Source organism: Enhydra lutris, unplaced genomic scaffold, assembly GCF_002288905.1.
Source record: "Enhydra lutris kenyoni isolate GAN:26980312 unplaced genomic scaffold, ASM228890v2 scaffoldscaffold11, whole genome shotgun sequence".
NCBI lineage: Eukaryota > Metazoa > Chordata > Mammalia > Carnivora > Mustelidae > Enhydra > Enhydra lutris.
Genome location: NW_019154095.1, coordinates 6,799,773 through 6,826,671, shown reverse-complemented (window position 1 = coordinate 6,826,671; position 26,899 = coordinate 6,799,773). Strand labels below are relative to the sequence as shown.

At 48.2% G+C, this 26,899-nt stretch overlaps 1 protein-coding gene across 1 annotated transcript; it reads left to right on the top strand.

The window, feature by feature from the left end:
• The first annotated feature begins 5,651 nt into the window (after nt 1-5,651).
• Nucleotides 5,652-7,742, top strand: LOC111144400 (sperm-associated antigen 11-like). The gene is made up of 2 exons (XM_022498671.1): nt 5,652-5,706; nt 7,561-7,742. Exons 1-2 carry the CDS (start codon nt 5,652-5,654, stop codon nt 7,740-7,742), a joined length of 237 nt encoding a protein of 78 aa, XP_022354379.1.
• The last annotated feature ends 19,157 nt before the right edge of the window (nt 7,743-26,899 follow it).

Below are 26,899 nucleotides of genomic sequence, written 5' to 3'. Positions count from 1 at the left end.
ATAACAAAAATATTTGGAGAAACTTTTTGAAATAAATCTAAATGTTCAAACTAGAATAATTATCTTAGCAAACTATGGTATATCTACTTAAAGGGATATTATATATCCCTTAGGTATAATAGACAGAAAAACAAATAAAAACCACAAAAATGCATAAGATAAAGATTTCAAGATAACTTTCTCTTACAAAGTACAAGATACAAATTTTCATATTTCTGATGTAAAATTAAAAGTATGTCCAAAAACAAAAAAAAAAAAGGATTTTGCACTCCAATGTTTAGATTATTGACAATTTAAAATTATTTTTATCTTTGAAAATACCCTGTCAAGTTATTGCATAACTCTTGGGATGCCTGGGTGGCTCAGTCAGTTAAGCATCTGTCTTCGGCTCAGATCATGATCCCAGGGTCCTGGGATCTAGTCTGGCATTGGGCTCGGTGCTCAGTGGGGAGCCTGTTTCTCTCTTTGCTGCTCCCCATGCTTGTGGTCTCTCTCTCTCTCTGTGATAAATAAATAAGTAAAGTCTTTTAAAAAAGTCATTGCGTGACTCTTAAATTTTAAATATACATTTAAAAAGATAAAATAAATGTGCCTAAGGATATATATGTATGTATGTATATATAAACAAAGATGTGCTTTGATTGTAGGCAAAGACATTGCACCAGGAAAGTCCTAAATCTAACATAAGAAAGAACTTCTGGGTATTAAGACTATAAAACATTAAAGCACATTCCGCAGAGAGATTCTGGAACCAACTTTGGGATGCATTAAGAATCAGATAACAACTGATGTTTTTCTACCACCTACAGTCCTGCTTAGAGACAAGAGAATGAGCACTGTGGGCTCTCCAGGCAAGTTCTGAGTCAGCAGCTCTGTTGCTTACACTCATGTTGTTCTTTTCACAGAAGCCTGCCTCGTGCAGGACCTGAGGAAGGCAAGGCTTTATGGACACCTGCTGTACCCCTGGTGGGAAGAGACCCTTGAGCTACCAATTGCTTTACGTCATTACAGCCATGCCTGGCTGCCTCCATCTGCGCTCTCCACGCCCACCTTGCACACACAGTGTCCTGCCTCCCACTGCACCCCAGACCTTCTGTGAGCTTTGATCCCTGTGACCCATCCATCCCCCGGAGCACCCCTTCATCAGGGAATCTATTTTCTCCTCAAAGCCCTAGGTCTGCTGGGGTGGGCGCTGGGTGGGCAGGCTCAGTCAACCAAATCCAGTGACTTGGCATCCTATGACTTTAATAACAGCCACGGCGAGTTTTTTCTATCTGTTCACACATGTGGTGGTCACCATAGCCTGCAGGCTTGGACTGACTCAGATTACCTCTTGGGTCAGAGGAAATTACCTTACTGGACCCAGGGAGTCCCCTCGTCATTAAGAACAAAAATTAAAATTAGTATGTCCAAATAAAGGGAAACTGAGACCATTAACACAGCGCTTGCCTCTTTCCTGATATTCCCAAGTGTCAGATGACTAGCATTAGCTTTGCCTATGCGGACAGCGGGGGTCAGGATCAACCCTGGTTGCAGGGAAAGGGCATCGAGCCCAGTTAGGAGGCAGAGAGGTCTGATTAAATGTCTCTATGGGTCTAAGTGCATCAGTGGATGCTGTGGTTAAGCATGGGCTTTTGGGAGAGCAGGAAAGCATCAGTCTGTTCTCTCTCTCCTGCCTACTTCCTACGGATCCCTTCTGTGATTTGCCTCCACTCTGCTCAGAGAATTCATTGCTACCCCCTCCCTCTCTATCCAAGGCCCTTGCAATGGGCCAGTTGTTGTTCCTGTTTCACTGTAGGACAAATTAAGGGCAGAGAGCTAAGTGATCCAACCCAAATCAGGTAGGGTATCAGATGACAAAACCAGGACATTAACCCAGCTCACTTCAAGGCAGAAAAGTCCGAGTATGGGCTTTTTCATCTTACGCGACTCTGATGTTTCTGAGAAACACACGTATGTTTCTCAGGATATTTCCTGGCCACAACCTCAGAGAGATGGACTCTGGCCAGGACGGGGGCTCAACCTCTGGGGGAAGGCACTGTCCCTGCAGGAGGGCATGTGACTCTGTGAGTTCCAGATGCCACTAGATGTGGGTGTGTGAGCAGAGGAATCAGCCCTCACCAGGAATGCTGATGCCTGGTCCTGGCCCCGACTCTAGCAATAACTGTGTTGTGGCTTTTTGGGACTCCTGGTGAGCACAGTAGGCAAACATGTCCTTCTCAACCTAAGCTCTTCGTGACAATCAGTGAGTCGTATTTGTAAGAACAAAAATGAAAATTAGTCTGTCCAAAATGAAGGGAAACTGAGAGCTATTCCTGTAAGTGTCCGAAGCACAGCCCTCAGTGGACAAAGGAGGTGTGACTACTGGAGCTTGGCGCTCTCTCCTGTGATGACTTACACTGAGCCTTTACTTTGAACTTTTTTTCTCTTATGCTTTGTGTTGATTTGAATTCAATCTTTACTGGAAAACATACGAATTCATTCAACAGCTATCCATTGAGCTCCTATCATGTGACAAGCACTGTTCTAGGTCCTAAAGATAAAGAGCCAACCATAGAAACTTCTGCCTGAATGGAGCTTACATTCTCATGGGGCAAATAAGTAAGTGGAAGGAGTAAATACCTTCACTCACCAATTATTTGAGAGCAGTGGAGCCCTATCTCAGAGTCACCCAGGTGGCAGGTGGGTGGGATTCTCGGCCAAATGCTAACCATCTGGTACTCATTTAGTGAAATGGTGAGACTAAAATTGGAAATAAAAACTTCTTGGGTCATGGGGCAGCAACACCACTTGGCTTTGTTGTTGTTATTATTATTATTATTTCTAATGGACATCCTTGTGCCTGGGAAATGGTGTCTCTGTGATTTGAATTGCATTTTCCTGATGATTACTGATGTTGAACACCTTCTGTGTGTCTTTTGGCTATTTGCATTTCTTCCCCGGAGAAATGTTTATTCAAGTCCTCTGCCCATTTTTAAATTAGGTTGTTTATCTAATTATTGGTGAATTATATCAAAGTTTTTAAAAAAATACATAAAAATCTTTTGCCACTCTAAAATATTTTCAAACCCAGGGACATCTCTCATCTCTCCTTATGCCATCTTTCTCTGTATGACTATAATGCACACCAGAATAATTATCTTCCATGTTGGGACAAACAGAGCTTAAGTTTCTTTCAACCCTGTAATTATAAGAACCAATGACTGGATGACCAGATTAATGAGATTGTTCAATGAGCTCAATTTCCTAGTTTGTCTTCTGTTGGGATGGCATGTCTAATTCTCCAACACTATTCACAAAATTCTTCCCTAGCAGTTATATCTGAGCCTGTGACTTAGAAATAGTAGATCTGCAGGTAAAGAAAGAAGTGAGTGATAAATTCTAATATGGCTCATGTATTTTTCTCCTAGGTGACCTACCTTCCCAACATAGCTCATAAAATTTCCAAACTATACAGAAAACAATTTCCAAACTCTAATCTCACAACTACTTGTGTGCTGGCTGGACTGCTAGGAAAAAAAAAAATACCATCCACATTTACCTTAAATCTTTTCTAAATCAGGTTAGTCTAATTGGCAAGAAAGAACACCAAGTATGAAACATGCTTCTTATGGTTTCACCTACCAAGGCGACTTTTAACAAACAACCTATAAATCTGGGTATATACATGCTAGAATTTGTACTGGACAGTAATTCTTGCATCTCCTAGCTATACATTCTCCATCCATGCCGGTGGATTCAGAATTACAATCATTCTTTGGAAGTCATGAGCCTAGGATGTGTTCTTGGCATGGAAGCCAGTTTTCTCAAGGATCGAATCGAGATTCTTATGCTTTTTTCACAATGGGAACATCTGGAGATCTGTTCAGAACAAATGCTCCAGAGAAAAAGGATTTCAAATTTTAACAGAGTTCTTATATACTGTTTGACCCCCACACATACACATCTTGATATCTTTTTTTATGATTGCTTCATTCATAGTTACTGATAGGGTGGCCTTTTGTTGGCAAAGAGAGAAAAGTAGCATTTAGTTTCCAAATAATTCCTCCTTAACCCCTATTTTCACATTTTTAAAAGATTCTTTTAAATTAATTGTGTATTTATTTTGAAAGGGAGAGAGTGAGCAAGTGCCAGAGTTGGGGCAGAAGGGGAGGGAGAAGAAGAAGGGGAGAATCCTAAGCAGACTCTGCATTGAATGAGGAGCCTGATCTGGGGCTCAATCCCATGACCCTGAGATCATGACCTGAGCCAAAAACAAGATCAAATGCTTAACTGACTGAGCCACCCAGGGGCTCTCTGAACTCCTATTTTCATAGATATTTTTACAAGATACAGAAAGTCCAGTGAATCAGGGTATCCTTCATTAGGACCCACTGTCTTTGCTTCATCTTTCTAGCCCTGGAATGTCCAAAGTGAATTCCAGGCCCTCATCTCTTCTGGCCACCTGCATTGATCACCTAGGTCTTTGCTCACCTCCAGAAGTCTGAGGCCACCACTTGACTTCTCATTGAAATCCCTTGTCTGCGTAAGATACATGGTCAGATATGGTTGTGGATGGAGTAAATCAGGTAGGAGACCACATTAAAGAACTAATATGCAGCTGTTATAAAAAAATGAAGATACTTTCCATGCACCTAGTTAATACGTCTCCAAGGTACATCATGAAAAAAAGGCAAGTCCAGAGTAAGAAGTATAGTCTGTCGCCGTGTATACAGAAAGGGGCATAGAGATTCATCTCCGTGTATGTAAACATGGAAAATGTCTGGAAGGATGGATAAGAAACCAGCAACAGGTGTCATGAAGGCCTGGAGAACGAGATGGCAAGAAGGCTTGTAGCCAGGTACGGGCAGAATGAGTAGCTGTAGCAACTGGGCATTTTAGCATTGTCTGTTACATAAAGCTGTGTGGCAAGCTGTCCTTCCAGACCTAGGTCTAATGCCATCCTCCTTACAAAGGCTCACCTGGTGTTCCCTGAGGCGGGCTCCATCCTGTAGCCCAGCACCCTGTAGAGCCTTCCCCTTGTCTCCCCTAGGCTGCCCCCTCTTTCACTCAAGACAATTTTGTTGAATGAGAGAAGACTCTACCTTCTTCCACCAAAGTAGACAAGTTCCTGATTTTTAATACATAAATTAGATCTGCCATATTTAAAAATACAATGCGGTGTGTTGTGTCTGGCTTTTTCCCATGCAGGATGTCTGTGCGGTACATCCGTGCTGTAACCATCTGTGGTGATGGCTGTTTGATGTTCGCTGTTGTAGGGGGGATGCCTTATTGGTTTTATTACTGGGTGGAATGTGCTACGTGGTTTGTGTTCTGCTGATGGCCATCATGAAGGAGGCTATAACAATGCTCTTGGGCATGTCTCTTGGTGCACAGGGGCCTATGCAACCTTGGTGTACCCAGCTGTCGGTGAAGCCCTGCTTCTCCTAATACCAAGAAGTCTGTCTATTTTTAGGCAGAAAGGAAGAGTATCTAGTACCTTCTGCCCACAGTCTTACTCAGTAGACCAGATAAATGTGCTCATTCCTGATCAGTGTTCCCAAAAACCTATAAATGTCCCATTTTTGTGTCTTGGCTACTCCACTCCACTGTTTTGTTGGCTTGGTTTTTCTGCACAGGAGGGCTGGGAGAGCCGGAGGGAACCTTGGACCATGAAGGGCCTCTTTCTTTTCAGTGTCCTCTTCTGTCTGGTCCAAGTAAACTCAGGTAAATATCTCCTGGCTGGTGAAGAAACCTACTGGAGGTGACCAGAGCAGGTAGGGCAGAAACCCCAGGGACGATGCCCGTGTGGAGGGCTGGGGTGTCTGTGTACTGGTAATGGTGCTTGTGGACCCCTCTGCAGCTCAGCTCTGGACTATTTGGATCTTCCTTGGGAAGAGTTTTTTAGAAAGTGAAATATGAGTTATCGGGGTCATCTAACACAGACAAAGGCTCTGATACACATAGGAAACACTCACCGCAGTCTGAGAAAAGTTCCCAGGAGGAAATGACAGTCCCATGAATGTCAGAGCTGGAAGGGACAATGGGTCATCCACGGCAGCCCTGTGCTCTACAAGGAGAGGACACTGAGCTCCCGGGAGAGCAACAGCGTATCCTGGGGCACTCACCCCTGTTACAGCCCCAGCAGTGAGTGACTTATACCTAGGACAGCGTTCCTCCAGCACCCCCCCACCCCAGGTGGTTAGTTCTACAGGAGAACACTGAGGCATCGCAGGTTAAACAAACTCTCCAAGGAGAGAGAATTAGCTACTGGAGGAGGTAAGACTAGAGTGCAGATCTCCAGGTCCCTAGGCTTGTGGTTCTTCTACCTTCATTGCTGTGGGGCCCATGTCGACTGTCTCCCCCCTAAGCCACAGCAGAGGCAATACAGGATCCCAGGGTAGGCCCCAGCTGTTGCGAGATCTTGCACAGGGTTGTTTTTTAAATCGTGCAAGTCCAGGGCTCCTGAGTGGCTCAGTCAGTAAAGCGTCTGCCTTCGGCTCAGGTCATGATCTCAGTGTCCTGAAATCGAGCTCCGTGTTGGGCTCCTTGCTTTTTCAGGCAACCTGCTTCTACCTCTCCTTCTACCTCTCCCTCTGCCTTTCCCCCTGTTGTGGTCTCTCTCTTTCTCTCTATCAAACAAATAAATAGAGCCTTTAAAAATAAAATAAAATAAATCGTGCAAGACCAACACTGTGGACATTTTGTGGTTTTTGTTGGTTTTCGTGGTCATTGTAGCTGACATTTGCCGACCTGACATCAGAGCTGTCATTCAACCATCTCATTTCCAAATAGGGAGTGCTTTTTTTTTTTTTTTTTTAGGTAGAATTGACATATGATTTTATACTAGATTCAGATAAACAGTATAGTGATTCTGTATTCATATGTATTGTGAAATGACCACCACAAGAAATCTAGCCAATGTCTGTCACCGCACATAATTACACTTTTTTTTCCTTGTGACAAATGGAAAACACTTTCCATATTGGGAGGTTGTCCTTGACCTCCAAGTTCACAAGTCATGGTGAAGAAAAAGGTTTTCTTTTCCTCTTTTCATTGTAAGACATGAAACTAAAAATGGGACCGCAAGCTGAGAATCAGAACTATTTCATTTTCCTAGAGACGGAGACCACCTCTCCTTTATTCCACTCTGTTCTCTGAAACGTCTTTGCTTTCCCCTAATTCACTAACTCCTGTCTGTCACCAGGAAGCTTGAGAATCCTGATGTAATGATTCAGGATGAAATATATACCCTTCTGGAAACAATTTTGATTTTTTTGGAGGAATCTCACTTACACTCTTTTTAAAAAAAATTTATTCTGTTATTTTAGTCACCATACAGTACATCATTATTTTTTGATGGAGTGTTCCATGACTTATTGTTGGTGTAGAACATTTGAGATGTAGGTTATTGTTCCTGTTTTAAAGCTAAGAAACCAAACCTCAGTTAAACTGGACCTAGTCCAAAGACATGGAACTTTGGAGGAATATAGGTAAATATTCAGAGTTGTGGGCCAGGGTCATCTTTTATTCTCTGTACCATTTGAACTCAGTATCAACTCTATTATATTGTATCAACAGGGGATATTCCACCTGGAATCAGAGATGTTATCTGCCTTACGGAACATGGAACCTGCAGACTTTTCTTCTGCCATTTTGGTGAAAAAAAGGCGGAAATATGCTCCAACCCCTGGAATAGGTGCTGCCTACCAGCTACTGAGGCAGAAGGAAAAAACAAACCAGAGACGTACAGCAAAGACTAAGGCAAAAAGGATAAAGCTGAGACCTAACATGTAAGCTTCTGGAAGGCAGGAGGGCTCCTGAAGCATCCCAAGGATGTGGAAGGACGTGTGGCTCATCGCAGGTGTTCAATAAATGTTTGTTGAATGAATCCAGCAGCAAGGGTGAAGGTCTGATGAAAAAATTTTCCTAAAAGCTTGCTTACTTGACCTCTTCTGTTTTTTGTTTTTTTTTCTTAAAGAGTCTCAGAAATGTGTAATAGCCTACCTCCTTTCCCTGTTCCTGAGAGTGTGTCTCACTGACCCACAGACAGGGGTGGGCTAGAGAACAAGCAACCAGAATGATCTCATCTACAGAGGGGCAGAAATGCAGTCAGTCAGTCCTCTGGCCCCTTTCCCACCAACATATAGTACATCACTAGTTTCTGATGTAGGGTTCAGTGATTCATTAGTTACGTATAACACCCAGTGCTCACCACATCACACGCCCTCCTTCATGCCCAGCTTAATCCCCCAACCCCCCATTCTGTAACCCTCAGTTTGTTTCCCCGCGTCCAGAGTCTCTCACGGTTCGTCACCCTCTCTGATTTCTAGTGGAAGCCAGGTCTGGTCTGGGGTGCCTGCTCAGTGAGTTAAGCAGCTGACTCTTGATTTCAGCTGAGGTCATGCATGATCTTGGGGTCATGAGATCAAACCCCACATCGGCTCCTCACTCAGCATGGAGTCTACTTGTCTACTTATCCCTCTCTCTTCCCCTTTGCACATGCATTCTCTCTCTCTCTCTCTCTCAAATAAATAAACAAATAAATAAATAAATGTTTTTTGAAAAGAGGGGCACCTGGGTAGCTCAGTCGGTTAAGCATCTGCCTTGGGCTTAGATCATGATCCCGGGGTCCTGGGATCGAGCCCCACATATGGCTCCCTGCTCAGCAGGGAGCCTGCTTCTCTCCCTCTCTGTGCTCGCACCATCTCTCTCTCAGGTAAATAAATAAAATCTTAAAGAAAGAAATAAAGAAAAAGAAATCGGGCCTGGTGTGGCTTTCAATGTAGGAAATGTTATCTTTCTTGAATGGGGAATGTGGATATGAGGAGGAAAAACCTACAGCATTGCCCGGCACAAAGCCGGCCCCTGGGGTGTTCGCTGAGGCTCAGAGGGACAGACATGAGGTGAAGGTAAGGAGGACCAGGAAGAGGGTGGGGTGTCCAGGATGTCCGCAGTGACCTCCTTTCGCTTTCCTCTCTCCTGGGAAGGAACCAGACCGGGCCCTGCCCAGATGTCTAGATGCGCCCAAGGACCTGGATTCAGGTTCTTGCTTGCCTCTCTGAAATATTGAACAAATTACTTCATCTCCAGGGTAATTTTTGAAATTATTCCGTTGTACATGGTCTTACAAAGCCCTGGTATGTTTCTAAGTTGAGGTGAAAGCTCCTCCAATGGCTACTTCCCAAAGCCAGAACCTACCTTAGCGGGGCCGGCAGCAGGTCGGTACCAGAACCTACCTCGAGAGGGCGCGTTGCTGCCTTCGGAGCGCGCAAATGGGATTTTCTAACCGGGCGTGGAGAGGCTCAGCCGCTGGTGGAGTCAGATCTGGGCTGAGAACAAAGGGAGCCTGAATTAGCAAGCCTTCCAGCCTGCATTTCTTGGCGTTAGATAAATATAGTGTCTCATTCATTTCTGCCCCACGATACGTTTGTGGGAATTAACTGGATGGATCAGGATAGGTACAAAGGCGTCACCACGCAGCTCTTCTTTTGGGGGAGGGGGGTGGGCAGGTGGCCACAGAACGATGAATAATGACAGCAGAGCCTGCTGGCTTCCTGCTGCAGCTGGTCTGCTGGCGTTTTGACCCCCAGCAGTGACCGGCGCTGAGCAGCCTCTGCTGTCAGGAAGCAGCAGAAAGGTGGGGGGCTCAGAAGAGCCTCCCTAGGTTCTAATCTCAGTCTGCCACTGAGCTGTGCTCCCTGCTGCCTCCCCCAGGGATTTACAGGAGAGACTCGGGTAGGATTATAAATCACATAAAAATGGTTGAGGACACTGCCTCTTGCCTTTGGGTCCCAGATCTGTCTCAACCTGGGGACTTACGAGGACAATCTCGTCCTTGCTCTCAGACACGTGCATCACAGTTAGGGGCAGCTGGGAGGAGGTGTGGGCAGACTTGCAGCAGTGGCAAGCCTCTTCTCTTGGTGGAACCGGAGTTGGGAGCAAGAACCCTCCACTGATCCAAGGAGGGGCTGAGTTTCCTGATGGCTGGGGGCCCCAGGCAGCCAGCTGGAGGCAGAGGGGCCAGGCTGTGGCCAATAGGATCCAGTGTTTTATACCTGGCAAGTCTGTACATCTTCCCCATAGCTCCTTTTTTTTTTTTTTTTCATAGCTCCTTTTTCTAAGACAAGTATCATCTTCCCCACTGAACCTCTCCAAGACTCAGCCGCCTCTTCTGAGATGACTTAGTACGTAACTAGGGATGACAGAGACGTTCCTTCCCTGCAATCATATGGGTTCGAATGCCCCCTCCAGTGGAACCTCCCCTGGCCCCCTGCCCTGAATTCCTGTAGGCAGAATCAATGGCTACCTCGGTGAGCCACCTGCACCCCTCGTGCCTTCCTCTTAGGGGCTCTGCCTCTGTGTTGCAGTTATCCAGCCATTATCCACTGCCATGCCTACCTCTCCTGCTGGACTAGGTGATCCTCCACTCAGTTCTGGGCCTCACTCCTATTTAAACGATTAGTGACCAGCCAAGCTCAATGTGAAAAGGGTGAATAAATGAATCAGTTAATCCGCGTCTCAAGCACAGGTCTTCAGTCCACTGGCACTGTCGTTCCTGATCTTCGCGTAGAACATGGGGATGCCAGGGAGCCCAGACACCCCCTGAAGCCTGCAGCCCTGTCTTTTTCGTCACTGCTGGTCAGGGAGTGGGACAGAGCCCTTGCTAGCCCTGCCCTGTCATACAGCCTCACAACTGAGCTCGGAGCCGGCTCATTTTCAGGGGGGTTAGTGGCTCCCCTGTGGGCAGCAGGGGGCACAGAACATGGGCTGGAGATGCCTTAGGGAGTCCTCCTGGATCCTGAGTCCCCACAAGGAGCATTTGCCTGCTGTCCCCTGCCTCTCGGCCATAGAATCTTAGACAAAAAAGGGAGCCGAGAGCCCATTTGATAAAAACCATGTCCTCCGAAAGACAGCAGGCTGTCGTGGGAAGACTCTGGAAGGAGCAATCAAAACGGCCGAGCTGGGTTCAGCTTGCAGTTCGAGACGGCCGTGTAAGGAGACTCTGAACGCACCTCCTCCGGGGGACACCCCAAATTAGTGTCGGGGCCAGAACAGATCTCTCTGCCTCTCTGCCTGGGGCACAGGGGAAAAGCCACGGTTTAAAAGAGCCACGAGCATGTAAAAGAGCACAAGAACTCTGCCAAGCAGTGCGGATAAGCTGCAGAGAAAGGTGAGAAGCCTGTCCTCTCGCTGCCTCTGAAGGTGAGATGTCACCACCAGATCCTGCGCCCGGACAACCTCAGGCAGGGGCAGACAAGCAGGCTAATGTCACTGCCACGTCTCTCGGGCCAAACCCTGCATCCTCATGCCGGGCAGAGTCGGGCAGCCCAGCTCCCACAGACTGACTGTCTACTGTCAAAATACCACCTGTCTGCTGAGGCAGCGCACCAATACGGGGATAGAATGGGTTTATTACAAACCAAACAAGAACACCCTTCAAAAGAGTTCTTTTGGAAAGCCACAGGCCATCCACATAAACAATAATGCTGCAATCGCTCAACATATTAAAATTCCTTCTTCGGAACTGTCTTGGCGGTCCTCTCCCATAAAAACTCAGAAAGAATCTAGTTCAGCACCGCCGTAAACTTCACCAGCCAAAGAAACCAAAAGCTCCAGGAGGTCAGAAATCCGCCCGTGGTCGGGGGCGACCTCCCTCACTCGGGGGAGAAGGGAGCCTCAGCCAGACGCAGGAACTGTGAGGCGCGGCCATGTCTGCAATGCAGGGTGTCCTCATCGTGGCTGGATGCCAGATGGACCTGTGCTTTGCAACCGTCCCCCTCGCTGGATGGCAGGCCGGTGATGCCCCACTGACGGGTTATTCCCCAGGTGACTCCACGGGAGACAGGCATGTGTCTCCTCTGCAGGGAAGCACCTGCCTGCCCTGCTGAAGTCTGAGAACTCAGGTGGGGAGGGGCCTGGCTGTGAGTGGCTGATGCCCACGGTCACCCAGAGGGAGGCCCCAGGGAGGGTCCAGAGAGCATCAGCTTGGGGCCCAGGGATGTATGACTCTGGCTGGGTCTGCCTGCGTCCAGGTCCGGAAGAATTCACACGCTAGATGCCAAGGGACGCAGGTGGTTTTCGGGGAATCCCTGCTGGCGTCACCTGTCAGCTCCTTGGCAATAGCTCCAGGGCGAAGGGCTTCATGAGCTCCTATCTCGGTTCATCTCGGGAGCAGGTTTGAGTGTGCTCATAACACAGGTGCGACACGTAAGGCTCAGAGCGGGGAAGCGGCTTACCCGGAGCCACACAGCGCTCAGGGGGGAAGCCCTGTTTGGATCTGCCAGGAAGCCAGCACAATGGAGTATATTATTTTGAGGTTTCAGAGGCTGGGCTGAGGTCATGTAGGCAGGTGATATTTAGATGGTAGACATTGACGACAAGTCCATGGTGGGCCCTCTCCCCTCCATCTCGTTCCCTCCTCCTACCAAATCTAGAGGAAGCGGCGTCCACATACAGCGTCCCTTCTAGCTCTCTCTAACTTCATGAATACTGACGTGAGGATCGGCGTGATCTTGGCAGTGATAATAAAAGAGCATGTGCTGCGAGTGGCCTTTTCTACCACACCCACGATCCACACTGAGGTGTGTGTCATTGCCTGGATTTGGGGAGGAGTGAACTAAAACTCGCAGAGCAAAGAGACCCGCCCGAGACCACACAGCTAATGAAGCAGCAGGAAGGGGTGTGTATTCCACACAGCTAATGAGCAGCAGAAGAGAGCCTGGGCTCTCTTCTCTTGCCATTTGGGCATCTGTGTGGAAGGTGTCTGGGGTTCTGTCGAGGCTCCTGTAACCCCAGATGTGGGCAGGGTAGGAAGTGAGTTATGGGCTTTCCACTCCCTGTCCCGGTTACCGTGACCATGCTTCTTCCTTCCACCTGAGAATCCAAGGACACTTGGAATCTGTTAGCCTTTCTCCACATGGAAGCCTGAAAAGAACAAGAGACGTGGAGACTCTGGCTTGAGACTGCTGTAGAAGCCCATTGCGGCCTTCCCTTACCCTGGGAGCTGTCAGGTGTAGACGTCGCCTCTGCAGCTCGGGCAGTGGAGGGGGAGGGTGGGTGCAAACACAAGAACCACCCGCCAGGGTGTCCGAGGCAGGGCTGAGCTCTCCGGCCATGGCCACGGCCACAGGGTGGGTCGGAGAGGCAGGTACATAGAGGGCGAAGAAGGAAGATTCGAACGTGGTGGAGCTGGGTGAGCTGGCTCTGGGCCCCGGGGGGAATGGGGCCTCCTACAGGGTGGAGGTCGGCTCCCAAACCAGAGAGAACATGGTGACAGGAAATGACGAGTGCAAGAGTGAGTGTTCGGGGAGCACGGGGAGGAAGGGAAGAGGAAGAAATGAAGGAAAGAAGTTAATGAATCCTCTTCATGGCATCTGCAAGGGTGATCAGACCTGCTCTTACTAGAATGTAAGGAGGCTCAGAAACTCTGTCCCACTCCCGCATCCCGCTGGCCCCACCCCTGCAGCTGAGGTGGGTCAGCAGGTACCAATGAGACCATCAGACTCTCCCCAGCGTGGCCCAGGGTGGGCGCTCACGCCTAGAGGCAGGAATGCGGCCGGAGCTGAAGTCCCCTGCAAGGAAGACTTCTCAGCCTGGCTGTGCCTCTCCATCCTTCTCACTGCGTGAGGAGCTGTCTCTCTACACAAGCCCCTCCACGGGAGCAAAGCCCGCCGAGGCCAGAACGACTGGGAGGAAAGGCAGGAGGGCATCTGAGGCACCGGGGAGGCACTCACACCCACGGGGTGAGGGAGCGGAGGCCCAGCCCTTTCCCAGCAGACCCGGCCGTGCGGGGAGCAGCCCAGTGCTCCCTGGAATTCTTGCCTGCCTGCCCGACTGAGAGCAGAGTCACAGTGACTCACAGAACTGGGTGTTCAGGGTGATGCCTGATGCTGGGTGTGGCACCTGCCACAGGTGTGCATGACCGAAGGAACTGGAAAAGCTGCACTTTTCACTTGATCGTTGTCACTGTCTTGCCACAGGGAGGAACCTGGAGGAGCACAGACGGTGAGGTCTGTCCCTAAGCCAGGGGAGTGTCCTCGCTGTTTAGAAATCATCTTCCTCTAGAGCTGTGGTTCACGATGCCTCACGCCTCCTCGTTGGCAGCTTTTCACACTTCCTCATTATGCCCCAGGCACCACCTGTGGGGATCTGATGGGCTCCTGAGTTGTTTCCGGGAAGGTACCAAGGGAAGCTATTGTGCGTTCAGAGCTGAGAACCATGGCCGAGCCCTCCCAGCTGTGGCCCTGCCCTCTTACCTCCACGCAGCGGGTGATGTCCCCTTCCCCAATGGTCCTGCAAACTCCCTGTCACTCTTGAAAGGGACCTTGCAGGGACGGAATATTTTACTGATGTTTCTGGACACGTTATCAAAAGAAAGGTAAAAACCTAAAGTCTGGCAAATTAATGTATTCCCCACATTCTAGAAGGAAATTCCCTTTGCTTAGATCCTTTAGAAAGCTGTACCCTGGAGTGTTCTTCCCGTTCCAACCTTAGTCTCCTGCACCCAGATTGTCCTTCTTCAGCCCACCCCCATGCTCTCCCCCAGCCCCGCTATAGTGAGGGGTGTCCCTCTTCCCTCTCCCACTTCTTTCCATTCACTTGAACAAGCTGGAGTGGCCCTTTGGGTGGCAGCAGGACAACCAGGGGTGTCTGGAGACACTCACGCCCCGGGGAACGTTAAGCTGGGAGGGGCTGGGCTTTCTAAGGATGGTGTGGATGGTCCCACACCTCAGGCTGGCTTCGTGAGTGACTGTAAGGTGAGCGCGCACAGCTCTCTCTCCAGCTCCTGACCCGAGGTCAGGTGCGCCTCCCCAGGACAGACACTGGGTTTGAAGACGACAGGCTTCACTCAGAGGGAGGAAGGGAACAGTTCTCTAATTGCTAAGATGTTTCTCACTTCTGGGAGAGTCAGGACACCCTTGTTCAACAAAGTAGCATTTGGTTTCTGTCCTGCTGCTCCTTGAGGCTCCCTGCGATCCTTAAGGAGCCCCTCCCCTCCCTTCATATCCCGGCGGAGAGGCTGGATTCTTCCAGTTAGGATCCATCAAATGATCACATCCTCCTGGAGAAGGTGAGGACGGTGGGCTGGGGAAGTTGGGACCTTCAAAGAAGAACAAATAAAAGAGGGGGTAGGAAAACGAATAGCCGCCTCGTTTATTTGCCCGTGTAGAAGTTCAAATAGAAATAGATGTCGCACACTAGAGAAAGGGGCTTTTCTCTTTGGAGGAGACTGTCTCCAAAGGATGAAAAATGCCTGTAACCTTCTCTGAGCTCAGGCTTGTGTGGAAGGAAGGATAGAGCTTGAGGGATTTAAAAAAAAAAAATGAAGGTTGCTTCATATCTCTGTTACCTTATTCCCCATGACCTGTCACTACAGAGCTCTGTGGCTGGGCTTGCTGACAGAAACGGCTGTGTCTGTCCTGGCCCTGCTTTCCCACCGAGCCTTGGAGGCACCTGGTGGCCGGAGGAGGCTGCCTGAAAATCCCCCGGGCTGGCTACAGAGGGTGGTCCTAGGGGCTGGAACACTGCAGCCAGTCAGGAAGAGACCTCTGGTGTGCAGAGACTCTGAGACTGGAGACCACTGCACCGTCCTCAAAGGCGGTGGTAGAGAGACCCCCAGGCAGTGTGCGTGTGCATGGGCACGCGTGCACACACGCTCACGCACACTCACACAGTCTCACACACACACACTTGGTGATGAAAAACAGAGAACACCGTAAGAGACGGATAATGACAGACATAGGAACACAGACGGTGATGACAAGAGGCAGAGAGAAAGCAAGATCAGGACAGAGAAGGACGGAGCTCAGCCCACAGCAGCAACGCCGAGAGACCAGGAAAAGATACGGATGTTAGGGGATGGTTCCAGGGAAAGACAGGCCATTCCAGTTAGACTGAAATGAAGACGAAATATTTGGGTACATGTAATAGTTCTTGCTTGTTGAGAAAGTGGGTGTAGCTTTGTAGTGGGTCCACAGGCGGATCCTTGGAGCTTCTGCATCTCTCCAAGGAAGAGGTAAATGCTCAAAGTCAGTAAAGTGGGACATCTAATAGACACTTCAGGGACCTGAACAAGGCAGCCTGTGACACTGAGCACCCATTCTCTTGAAGAAAATCTAGTTCCCAAGAGGCTACAGAGAACCAACTGGACAGAAGCAAATCTCGCCCCTTTGGAACACAGCGCCCCGCCCCCTTCATCCTGGCCACCGCCGTCTCTCTTGTTCACAGCACTATGAACACAGTGGGCGGGTGGTCCCCAATGGTCAGTCTCCAGGGGAATTAAAATCCAGGCCATGATCAAAATTATTTTTCTAAAATATGTACCACATGTGACAACATGTAGTTATTTTTGTTAATCCCACCTAACCCCCAGGTTTTATAGGTTGTCCTCAGCTGGACACGTTCCATGGCTGGGTGTGCAGGTCTGAGCAGATGTTGTGAATTATGCACGTTTGTACCTAAGTAGTGTGCTAAAGCCAGGATTTGGCCTGAGGCTGGAGTGCTTCCTAAAACAGACATCTTGTGAAATGCTTATAACGAAACACAAGTATGCCCTCAACACAAGATAAATTTGAGTCATGGTAGTTTAAATCGGCATGTGCATATATCCCTATCTTAGATAGATTGTGTTTTTCATGAGCTGATAATGCCTGGTATCCAAAAGAATGAGACTCCAAATGCAGGCAACACGGAAAAAGAGAAACGATGAGTGCAGTGACTGTAAGAGAGTGGAGAGGAAGGAGGCGGATGGAGCAATGGAAGGAGGAGTCACAGGGGTTGTGTCTGAGATAGATTCCATCAGGTGAGGGGGCAGCGAGGACCTGCACCTGCTGGGAAAATGGAAAGTTGTCCAAGCCCTGACAGGTCAGGAGCAGAGAGAATATACGGAAGTGTAGCTTCTCTCTGATCTACGTGAGTTCTGTAATTGGGTGTGGGCGTGTGTGCGGGTGTATGTGTGCACAGGTGAGTGCTGAAGTGTGTTTTTCTGTAAAGGTTGTGGGAGGAAGGAGAGGTCTTCCAGATGTGTGGCAGAGAGAAGGAAGAACACAGGTGTTGTTACAAACCACGTACACCTCCTCTCCAGGCTCCGAGCTGGGGCTTTCCCGAAGTCCATGCAGCAGAATGTGTGGGTACAGTTCATACGACACAGCCAGCATTTCACAAAGGGCCTGTGGAGCCAAAATGGGCCAATGTCCTAGACTCGAGATCTAACGGGAACACCTTTGCTCTGTTACAGGAAAGATCCCAAAGCAAGATCAGACATAACTTAAGTGACCCCTGAAAGCCCATCAGAGACAGGCATTTTGAAGGAGTGAGACAAGCCTGTGAAAGACAGTGAATGGGGGTTCTGATTTAGGGGGTTTGTATTCTATGTAAAGGGGCAGAGATCTTTGGCTACACCTTGCAATTCCCGTGTATGAGTGTGGGCCCTAGTGGTTAAATCATCACACTTTTCTGAAGAAACCAGAGATATGGATTTTTATACAGAATCTTTTCTCCTTTAAATGTTGGCAACTGACAGCAAAATAAGTTGGGAGGCTCAATTTCACCCATGGATTTCCAATTCTTTAGGTGTCGCTGTGACTCCATTCAATGAACTATGAGGATTTAGATTTGTGAGAACCTCAGAAAAGCATGACCCCCTTCCCTTTGGCAGGCAGAGGGGAAATGGAAGGTCCAGATGGGTAAGCAGCTAACCTACATCCACGTGAACCCTGGCTCCAGAAGACGGGCCTCCAGATGTCTTGTGTTTTATACTATACCTCACTGTGGTGGTTACCCATGGCACAACAACAAATGCGGAGTGTCTGTGGGTTTCTGTGGGTTATGGGAACCATGCACAGCTTGGCTGGGTGCTTCTGGATCAAGGCACTCATGATGTTCCGGTCAAGCTGTTAGCCAGGGCTGCAGTTCAACCAAAAGCTCAGCAGAGAACGATGTGCTTTGTGAAGCTCACTCATGCGGTCCTTGGCAGAAGTAGATTCCTTGAAAGCTGTTAGATTAAGGTTCACTTATGTTCCTCCCTGGGTTGACCAGAAGTTTCCCTCAGTTCCTTGCCAAATGGGCCTCTCCATAGGGCAGCCGTAAATATGGCATCTGGCTTCCCTTAAAGTCAGCAAGTCAGAGTAGAGGGACACCCCAAATGGAATCCATGGTCTTTTATAACCTAATCCCAGAAGTGGGATTCTATGTGTTGGAAATGTGTCAATGAGGTGAGCCCACAAGGAAAAGGAGGGAATGACACAAGGGCCTGAGTACTAGAATGTGAGGCTCATCAGAAGACTTTCAGAGGCTGCCTCCTCTCTCCTTGTCTCACAAATGCAAGCCAGGGGTCCGCAAGTTGGGGGGCACTGGCTACAGCCAGCTGCTACCTATTTTTACAAATAAAGTTTTATTGAAACACAGCCACGCCCGTGTTGCATATTGCTTACGACCACTTTCGCACACACACACACACACACACACACACAGAGCTGAGTAGTTGCAACAGAAACTGTATGATCAGCAAAACCTCATTTTCTTTTTACTGTACAGTCCTTTACAGAAGAAAGTTTCCTGCTTCCTGATGTACACAACCCAAAAAACTTCTTTTTTTGAAATGTGGAAGAGGAGGTTGACATAGAGATAACAAATTCATCGTTTGCTTGCCTTTTTCTTGATGCTCTAGTGTCCTATGTGCCATGGTGACCCCTTCCGTGAGGCACTTATCTGAGAGTTCTCAAAACAGAAGCAGCTCTGAGGTCTGGGTTGAGTGGGTGAGATATGGCTTCATATCCCGCAGTCCTGTTGCTTTCTTTCCCGCCACATAACATCATATACCTTCCCACTGGAAACCCCACTTACGAAACCTTTGGCCAAAAAATGGGTATGAAGCATAGTTATGTGTAAATGTTGGATCACTAAATTGTACACCTAAAACCAATATTACCCTGTATGTTAACTAACTGGAATTTAAATAAAAACTAAAAGAAACAAATAAAACAATTATCGTGACCTGAGGTGGTAAAGTGGCCTAATCCTAATTCAGTGTAATCTGTGAACCTGTCTGGGCTCCAAACTTGAATTTTACCAAGTCACTTTATTCCTCTTAGCCTCAATTTCCTTGTCCTTAAAGCCTAGATTATAATAGTGACCTCACACCTTTTTGTCACAAAAGTGCACTAAAGCGCCAACCACATGTATGTGTGCTCAGTCCATACTAACAGTTCTGTAGATGCCAGTCATTGTGTGGGAAACATCTGAGGCTTTCCCATTGCCTATTGCAACAGTAGCTGATAGATTTATTTCAAGTTTCAGTTCTGATTACGTAAGAGTGGCACATGTCCTGTGTTTTTGGGTACCATGTGTTGCCTTTGGGTACATTCTTCCTCTACCCCAGCCCCCAGCCCACTGATGAGTTCTAAGAGCCACCTACACTCTAAACATCCTTCCCAAGGAAGCAGCCAGCAGGCTGTGTAGGCTGTTGGCAGGTGTTGCTATAGGATGAGTTTTCACTGAGGCTGAGCACGAAATGCAGTTAAAGAATCTGATTAGAGCAAAAATATAAACAGAAAGTAATGCATCATACACATACCATTCCATTTGGAAAGAAAATATTGCTGTCACATGGGTAGGAGGATGGGAAGGTAGCCTTAGATATGAACTTTTATGTACTACATCCCTTCTTGATTTTGCCCTCAGGAGTCGGGAGATTCATCTTCTACTGTGTTCGGTGTGATTTTAGTTTCTGCGAAAGGCACGCAGCATCACATCATTGCTAAGGTTTCAAATTCCTGAACTAGTTTTAGCCTGCTAGAAGGGGTCCCATCGTCAGCCTGACTCTCTCTCCAGAGCAGGTCTCCCTTCCGTGCCTGGTGGTGTCAGCGCCTTCATTCCCTCTGCTCAGTACTTGGGTAAATGCTGGCACCAATCACACTTCATTCCACCTGAAAGGAATTTCTTGAGACAGATGCCAGGAAGCAATCCACTGGGGAGCAAGGGGTTGAGGGCATCAGAGGTCACGTGAGCCCAGACCACTCTTTTGAGAAATTTGGTAAAGAATGAAAGAAAAGGGTGATGTCATGGTTTCAGGAGAAAAAAAGGGTCAAGTGCAGGTTCATTTTAAATAAAAAATTGAGTGTGAATATGGACTACAGTGAAGGACCCAGTGGGAAAAGGGAGTAGGGAGGGGTTATGTAATGGTATGTGGTTAAAAAGGCCGAGTTCAAAGAGCATAGAGAAGAGAGGCACGGAAGGAGAAAAACTTCCTCCTGAACAAGAGGAAGAAGCCAGAATAGGTGCAAATAACAAAATCCGAGGGAGAGTCTGGAACATGGTGACCCACTGGGGAGAGGGTTGGAGACTATTCCCTTCCATCCCCATAAGCTGAAGTGCTTGGTGAGAAAAGGAATTAATTTTTAGAGCCCTTGTCTAGGTCTTGTATATCTGTCACTCAATGTGACAGATGTACCCTCTGAACCATCTGGGTGTTTTCTTACTCAGAAAGGCCATCATCACGTTATCTCAGCTGCAAAGAGATATACGAGGAAGAGTCGCCCCTCGCCCACCCTCCTCCCCCGGAAAAGCTGCATTCATTCAGGAGGAGCTCTCTGCAGAGAGCTGGTGCAGAACCTGGAGATGGAATCGCTTTCTTTTATTCTCCCTTGCCTAGCGCTGCTAGACCCACGAGTCAAATCCTGAAGGACTGCCCCTGGCCACAGGCCATGGTGTGGAGTCCCGCAGTCCAGCTGGATTAGAGCATCCTGTTTGGGAAGAGTGGGGAACAGCTGTATGAAGGTAAAACCGGGTGGGTGTGGAGAACTTAGAAAACGGATACCATCCCTTCAAAGTAATTTATTCTGCATACAAGGAAACGAGTACACACAGCGGTGCAGGGTGATTTCAGCATGTGGACAATGCACAGGGCCTCAGAGGGTCCCTACGTGAGACCACAGAAACCGTGACAAGCTCAGTTGCCCTCCCCACTGTCTCTGAGTCAGAATTTTGGCACAGCTGACAGGGAGATGTTGGGGTTCGGAGCTGACAACCAAGACAGAATTCTTGGTGCAAAAGCACGGGGTTTTATCAAAGCATGGGGACAGGACCCGTGGGCAAAGAGAGCTGCTTCAGGCTGCACGGGGGTTGTGGGGTGATGGATGAGGTACTTGGGAGTCGGGGGAGGTAAAGACGAGGAAGTTCCCAGCAGAATTTTTATATGTTAAAAGATTCACAGATCCCGGAGGCCTAGCTATTATTAAGCTATGGTTGTTTTTCCCTCTTGCAAGGTTGTTGAGACAGTTGGGAGCTCCTGAGGGGTGCCTGGGTGACTCCATCAGTTAAATGTCTGACTTCAGCTCAGGTCATGATCTCAACATCCTGAGATCGAGTCCGCATCGGGCTCCCGGCTCAGCGGGCAGTCTGCTTCTCCCTCTCCCCCTCCTCCTGCTCGTGCTCTCTCTGTCTCTCTCTCAAATAAATAAATAAAATCTTTAAAAAAAAAAAAAGACGGTTGGGGGTTCCTAAGGAATGTCATACTCTGCCGACTTCAAGGATCTGTCAGTGGGCTTCAGGTTATAAGGAAATTTAATTTTATCTCCATTCCCTTCTGCCTTTGTTCCTCACATCACAGCCCCAGGCAGAGAAAACAGGCCATGCCTCTCCTGAGAACTTCTTCCTCTGGACTGTGTCTGGCTACTCGAGAATCACACTGCTCTTGATGGGCAGAGGAGCAGGGGACCTGGTGCAGGTCCCTGCTATGAGTACTCGCCTCACAGTGGCTTGGCTCCCAGAGCCATCACTGACACCATCTGCAGGAGGATGACGTAAATGTCTTTAAAACACAAGGATCTGGGAAAGAGTTACCCAAGTGTATGCACAGCATTCTCAAACCTTCCCTTCAGTGTTTCTTCTTCTTCTTCTTTTTTTTTTTTTTTGATTTTATATATTTATTTGTCAGAGAGAGAGAGAGAGAGAGAGAGAGAGAAAGCAGCAGGCAGAGGGAGAAGCAGGCTCCTTGCTGAGCAGGGACCCCGATACAGGACTCGATCCCAGGACTCTGGGATCATGACCTGAGCTGAAAGCAGACTCTTAACCGACTGAGCCACCCAAGCGTCCCCCTTCTCAGCGTTTCTGGAAGGAGCTGTCAGCGGGTGGTTATCCTGTTAGAGAATTTAAATCTTAGATCTAGTTTCTCATGAATCCATGGCCGGTCTACCAAATTAAATGCAAACCTGCCCAACATGCTCGTCTACTTGCCTTTGGCCCAACTAGACGACTCACTGCTCCCTAACTTGGCTCTATGCCTCGCCACCTCTGTGGTGGCTCCTGGGGAGAAGAGTGGTGTCTGACTCTCTGTGGCACCCCATCAACCCACGGCGTCCTGTGACTCCTGGTAGGTCCCCCAGGCCCAAGCCTTATCCCTTCCTTGCATACCTCCCTTGCCTTTCCATAGATATATCCCTCCTTTTTTTGTACAGTGGATAGAGCACAACAGCAAATCAAGTGTTGACCATACAGGGGCATTTGCAGGAAGCTGAAGGGACAACAATCTTTGTTCATGCTTGCAAGATACAAAACTGCCAAGAAAGCTTGCTAGCTGAGGGTGATACAAAGTATTTGTCCAAACGGCATGGTTCCGCGAAGACAGACAACTCGGTTGACCTGTGTGCAATGAAAGCTCTGCTTCTCGTAGCCCACCTCCTGACCTTGAGAAGTAGCTGTCTGACTTGGGTTTGGAGGGAAGACAGTATCTTTTAGGGCAGGGGAAGGCCTAGCTCAGATGCTCTCAGGAGCTCAGCAAACATATCAAGGCACAAAGCAGGGCAGATGGGACAGCCTGCTCAGCGATGGGCTGACCTGCTCAGCTGGGCATTAAAACCTCCCTGGGGGCCTAATTCCCTGGAAAAACAAAGTACCTCCATGAATGGTTCCAGCTAGAGGCCTACAGTTTGTTACCTTTCTTGAAGAAAAGGTAATCTATGGTTACATAGTTGGAGGAAGCTTTTCTTTTTCCTGTTTCCTTGCTTACATTATTTTGTGGAAAAATAATTTAGCTAAAATAGCAGTGATAAATGAGAACGCTAGAAACCACCTCGCATACACCTGCAGTGGAAGCAGGTAACAAGAGGCCACAAGAAGCTGGCATGGACTTTCAACCCCCTACCACCGCCTCAAAGATCCCACTTCCTGCTAAATCTTGAGATGTTGATGGGACATTCAGGAGGGCCGTGTAGAGCAAAGCATTATTCTAGCTGGTGACAACGCAGTGACATCTCAAGGAGAGGAAGGGACAGAACTACGATACTGTGATGGTTTAGAGCATGGACTTTGAAGACCGTCAAAGTCCAACCAGAGAAACTGATAGATATTTAAGAACATCAATGGGGAGAATTTAATATCGATGGTTATCTAAGAGAGCTGACAAACCAAGCGTATAGTGAGTCACCTCAGAATTGGCAGCAGCCGAAAGGCAATCCTGTCCCTAAGGCCAGAGGGACCGAAGGAGGAAGAAGGTAATATTTCCAAAGCCTAAGATATGGAGCTCCTAACAGGTGATGGCGGACCTGCCTGGTGGAAGCCAGGACCATGAATGAAGTGGATTTCTGGTAGGAATCGGAGGCCCAGAGGAGATGCCTTCTGAGGAACAGCAGAGGAATACCTTGGCTTCTCGCCACCTCCTGCCTTCCCACCTTCTGCGAAGGCATCCCTGTGGCCAGTCTATATGGCGCATGGAGAGCAGGGGCTCCTGAAAAATGTACACAATTCCCTGTAGTTCACAGTGCGGCCATTGACAGTCTGGGTGGCCTAGGAGGGCAAGCCACTCAGCCTACACCTCAGTGTCCTCCACCATAAGACTGGGATCAGGCCTCCCTTTGCCTGTGTAACTCATTCAGCAGTGGGCAGGACAAGGTCAAAACCGCCATGAAGGAGAGTGGCTGGGCCACTTTTGGATGGTGATAAGATAAAGAAAGGAACACATATCCTGGATTCCTGTGCTGAGAGCCCAGGCCATCATCTTTAAGCTTCCTGAGGATCACCATCCCCTCCTTGGTTGGGCTTCCTGAGGGCCCTACGGGTGATACTCAGGTCACGTGCTAATTTACAGTTGTCAGTGTGTTTCACGGCATTCGCTCCGAGGGCCTCCCCTGCGAGCTTACTGCTGAGGGCTCAGATGCTCAGGGCTCTAAGGAACTTCCTGTAGGAAACTCAAATAATAGGTGTTGGGGCTGAGAGTTAAACGGCTAACTTTGGTCCCTAACCCAGTGTCCTAGTGGTCTGACCTCCACATAGGGTCGCCCCAGACCCAAAACTTGCATCAACCAAATCTCTGTTCCATCTTTGCAAAATAAATTAAAAAAAAAAAAAAAAAGAGCGGAATGTCTAATAGAAAAGTTAAATAATTGACATCTCTCCTCCCCAACCTTCTCAGCATTGGGAAAGCGCTTTAGAGCTGAGAGAGAATCTGGACGCCAGGGTATCGGGGTGTGGAGTCTGCGGTTCCAAGCTCAGTCTGCAGGTCCAGGCTCTAGGACTCAAGGGTCCAGGGCCAGGGAGCGGGGCCAGGTCTTCCCAGTGCATCCAACACCGTGGCGGCGTCTTCACTCTCAGCTGGAGGTTGTGTGACTACTAGGACTGAAGAGGCTTGAGGTATTCCTGACATTAAAAAAAAAAAAAAAGGTATAATAAGCCAAGAAGGCAAACCCCAGTTACCAGGGCTTCCCACAGGTAGAGGAAAAGTAAAGAACATGGTCTACCTCTTCTATTATTTGAATTTTTACCACAACATCCCTAACATATATAAACCTACATATAGGTTTATATATTTATATATTTATATATTTATATATATTTATATATTTATATATTAACCTATATATAAATCCCTAACATATATAAAGTGTTCCTCAAAATTCATTTTGGAATGAGGAGGGTGCCGCTGACTAAGCCCAGTCCCCGAGCACCAGCTTCCAAATTAGCTGATGAGGAAAACAGCTTTCATTCCCTCTTACAAAATAGTGGCATTGCCTTGGAAATACCTTCCAGGCTTTGAAGGAACCAGTTACACCAAGAGGTCACCGGGGGTCTGTCTTCCATGTGGAAGATAAATCATCCCCCTAAGACCAGCCCCACACCTGGGCTGAGAGCGGGCTGTACGTTCCTGCAATGCCCACCCCGCCCTCTCTCCTAGCCTGCGTAAGACTGAGCAAGGCTGTCTGTGTGGCTAACAGCCATCCGGCCCCACACTCACTTCCTTCCCCACTTAAAAATACCTGCTTGGGGGCATCTGGGTGGCTCACTGGTTGAGCATCTGACTCTTGATTTCGGCTCAGGTCAAGATCTCAGGGTCGTGAGATCGAGCCCCGCGTGGGATTCCACACTGGGCATGGAGCCTGCTTAGGATTCTTTCTCTCCCTCTCCTTCTGCCCCTCCTCACGCCTCTCTCTAAATAAGTAAATAAATAAATAAGATAATACCTGCTTTGTTTTAAATCCTGAACTTCTGAGAAAATTTTGATTTAAAAAAAGGGAAGTGTCTACCACTTGAAACCCTTCTTAAATCATCTAAACCTGCCTTCCGCTGTGAATTACATTTCTTCTCCATTTCTATAGCCTTGTGCTAGAACCTGTACTGTGATACTTGTCGAAATGCCCCCCTCTGTGCCTTTGACTGCACGCCTTCTGCCTTTACCTACACAGATGCTCTCTGAGAGAAAGAACTTGAACTGGTCACTCTTTGCATCCCACCCCCTTCCATCCCTATGACCCCGAGCATATGGCACTTGTCTCTCTATGGGAGGTGTTCAGAGATGGCTTACAGAATCTGATGGGTGTGCCAGGATCCTGAACACGCACTCCTAGAACTAATACACCTGGACCTTGGTGGATCCGTTGTAACTGCGTTCACGCAACACAACAGCCAGACAATGTCATGGTGACTTCAGCTCCCAATTAAATAGCCTATTGACAAAAATATAAACCACTAATGGATTCCTTAACATTTAAGTCCAATATATTTTTTTAAAGCTGGTTCTTAAAACATTGAATCTATATCCAGTGGAGATCACCTGATCTCTGGACTTCCTTGAATGCTCCCAAGACATGAGTAACCAAAAGTCTTAAATGCACCTTCCTAAGCCCCTTATTTGTATAGGGAGTGTCACCAAGAAGGAAGAGGTGCTGGCCCACCAAATACATCATCCCAGCATTCTCCTTCTCTGATGAAGGAGGATGAGACACCTTGACTCATGAATCTGACAGTTTTCAGACAATGATGAACTGTAAACCCTGTTTCACCCAAGTTACAGCCCATATTGCACACCAAAGAGCATAGAGTAAGGGATTCTGGAAAGTAGCCCATTTATCCTCCCTTTCTTATTATCAGGAAGCTGATCCCATTTTATCTCAATTTCAGGCATACCTGTGCAGGCTCGAGGTGTGACCCAGCCTGAGCTTGCACCTGGATTCTGAATATGTCCAAAGCTGGACTGCTAGGGTCCCAGGTGAGCTCCAGAATCTTCTAGGACTTTAGGAAGGTAGCTTAGAAGTACCCCAGTGGGGGCATGGGCAGCTCCCAACTATATGCCCTGGGAATGCCCCCAAGAGGAGAGGGTCTTTGCCACCTATACCTGCAGCTAGCTCCCGGCCAGACCCGGAGGCGCTCCTGGAGCCTAGAGGACATCAGAATAGCTGTGTGCTCACATCAGGATTGCTTCACCCTTTAGGTTTGCAATTAACTAGGGGTGAGTGGGCGTGGTCTGTGGGGTAAGAGACACTGGCATGAAGCATCAGGAAACACGTCATATTGTCATCATTGTACTATTACAGGAATTGCAGGGGCTGCTTACCTGTCCCTATGGCTGCGTGGCGTGTCCTGCAGTCCTTATAAAGCGGGCGAGCACACCTTCCCACCCAGTCTCAGCACGCCGAGAAGCCGGTCGGCC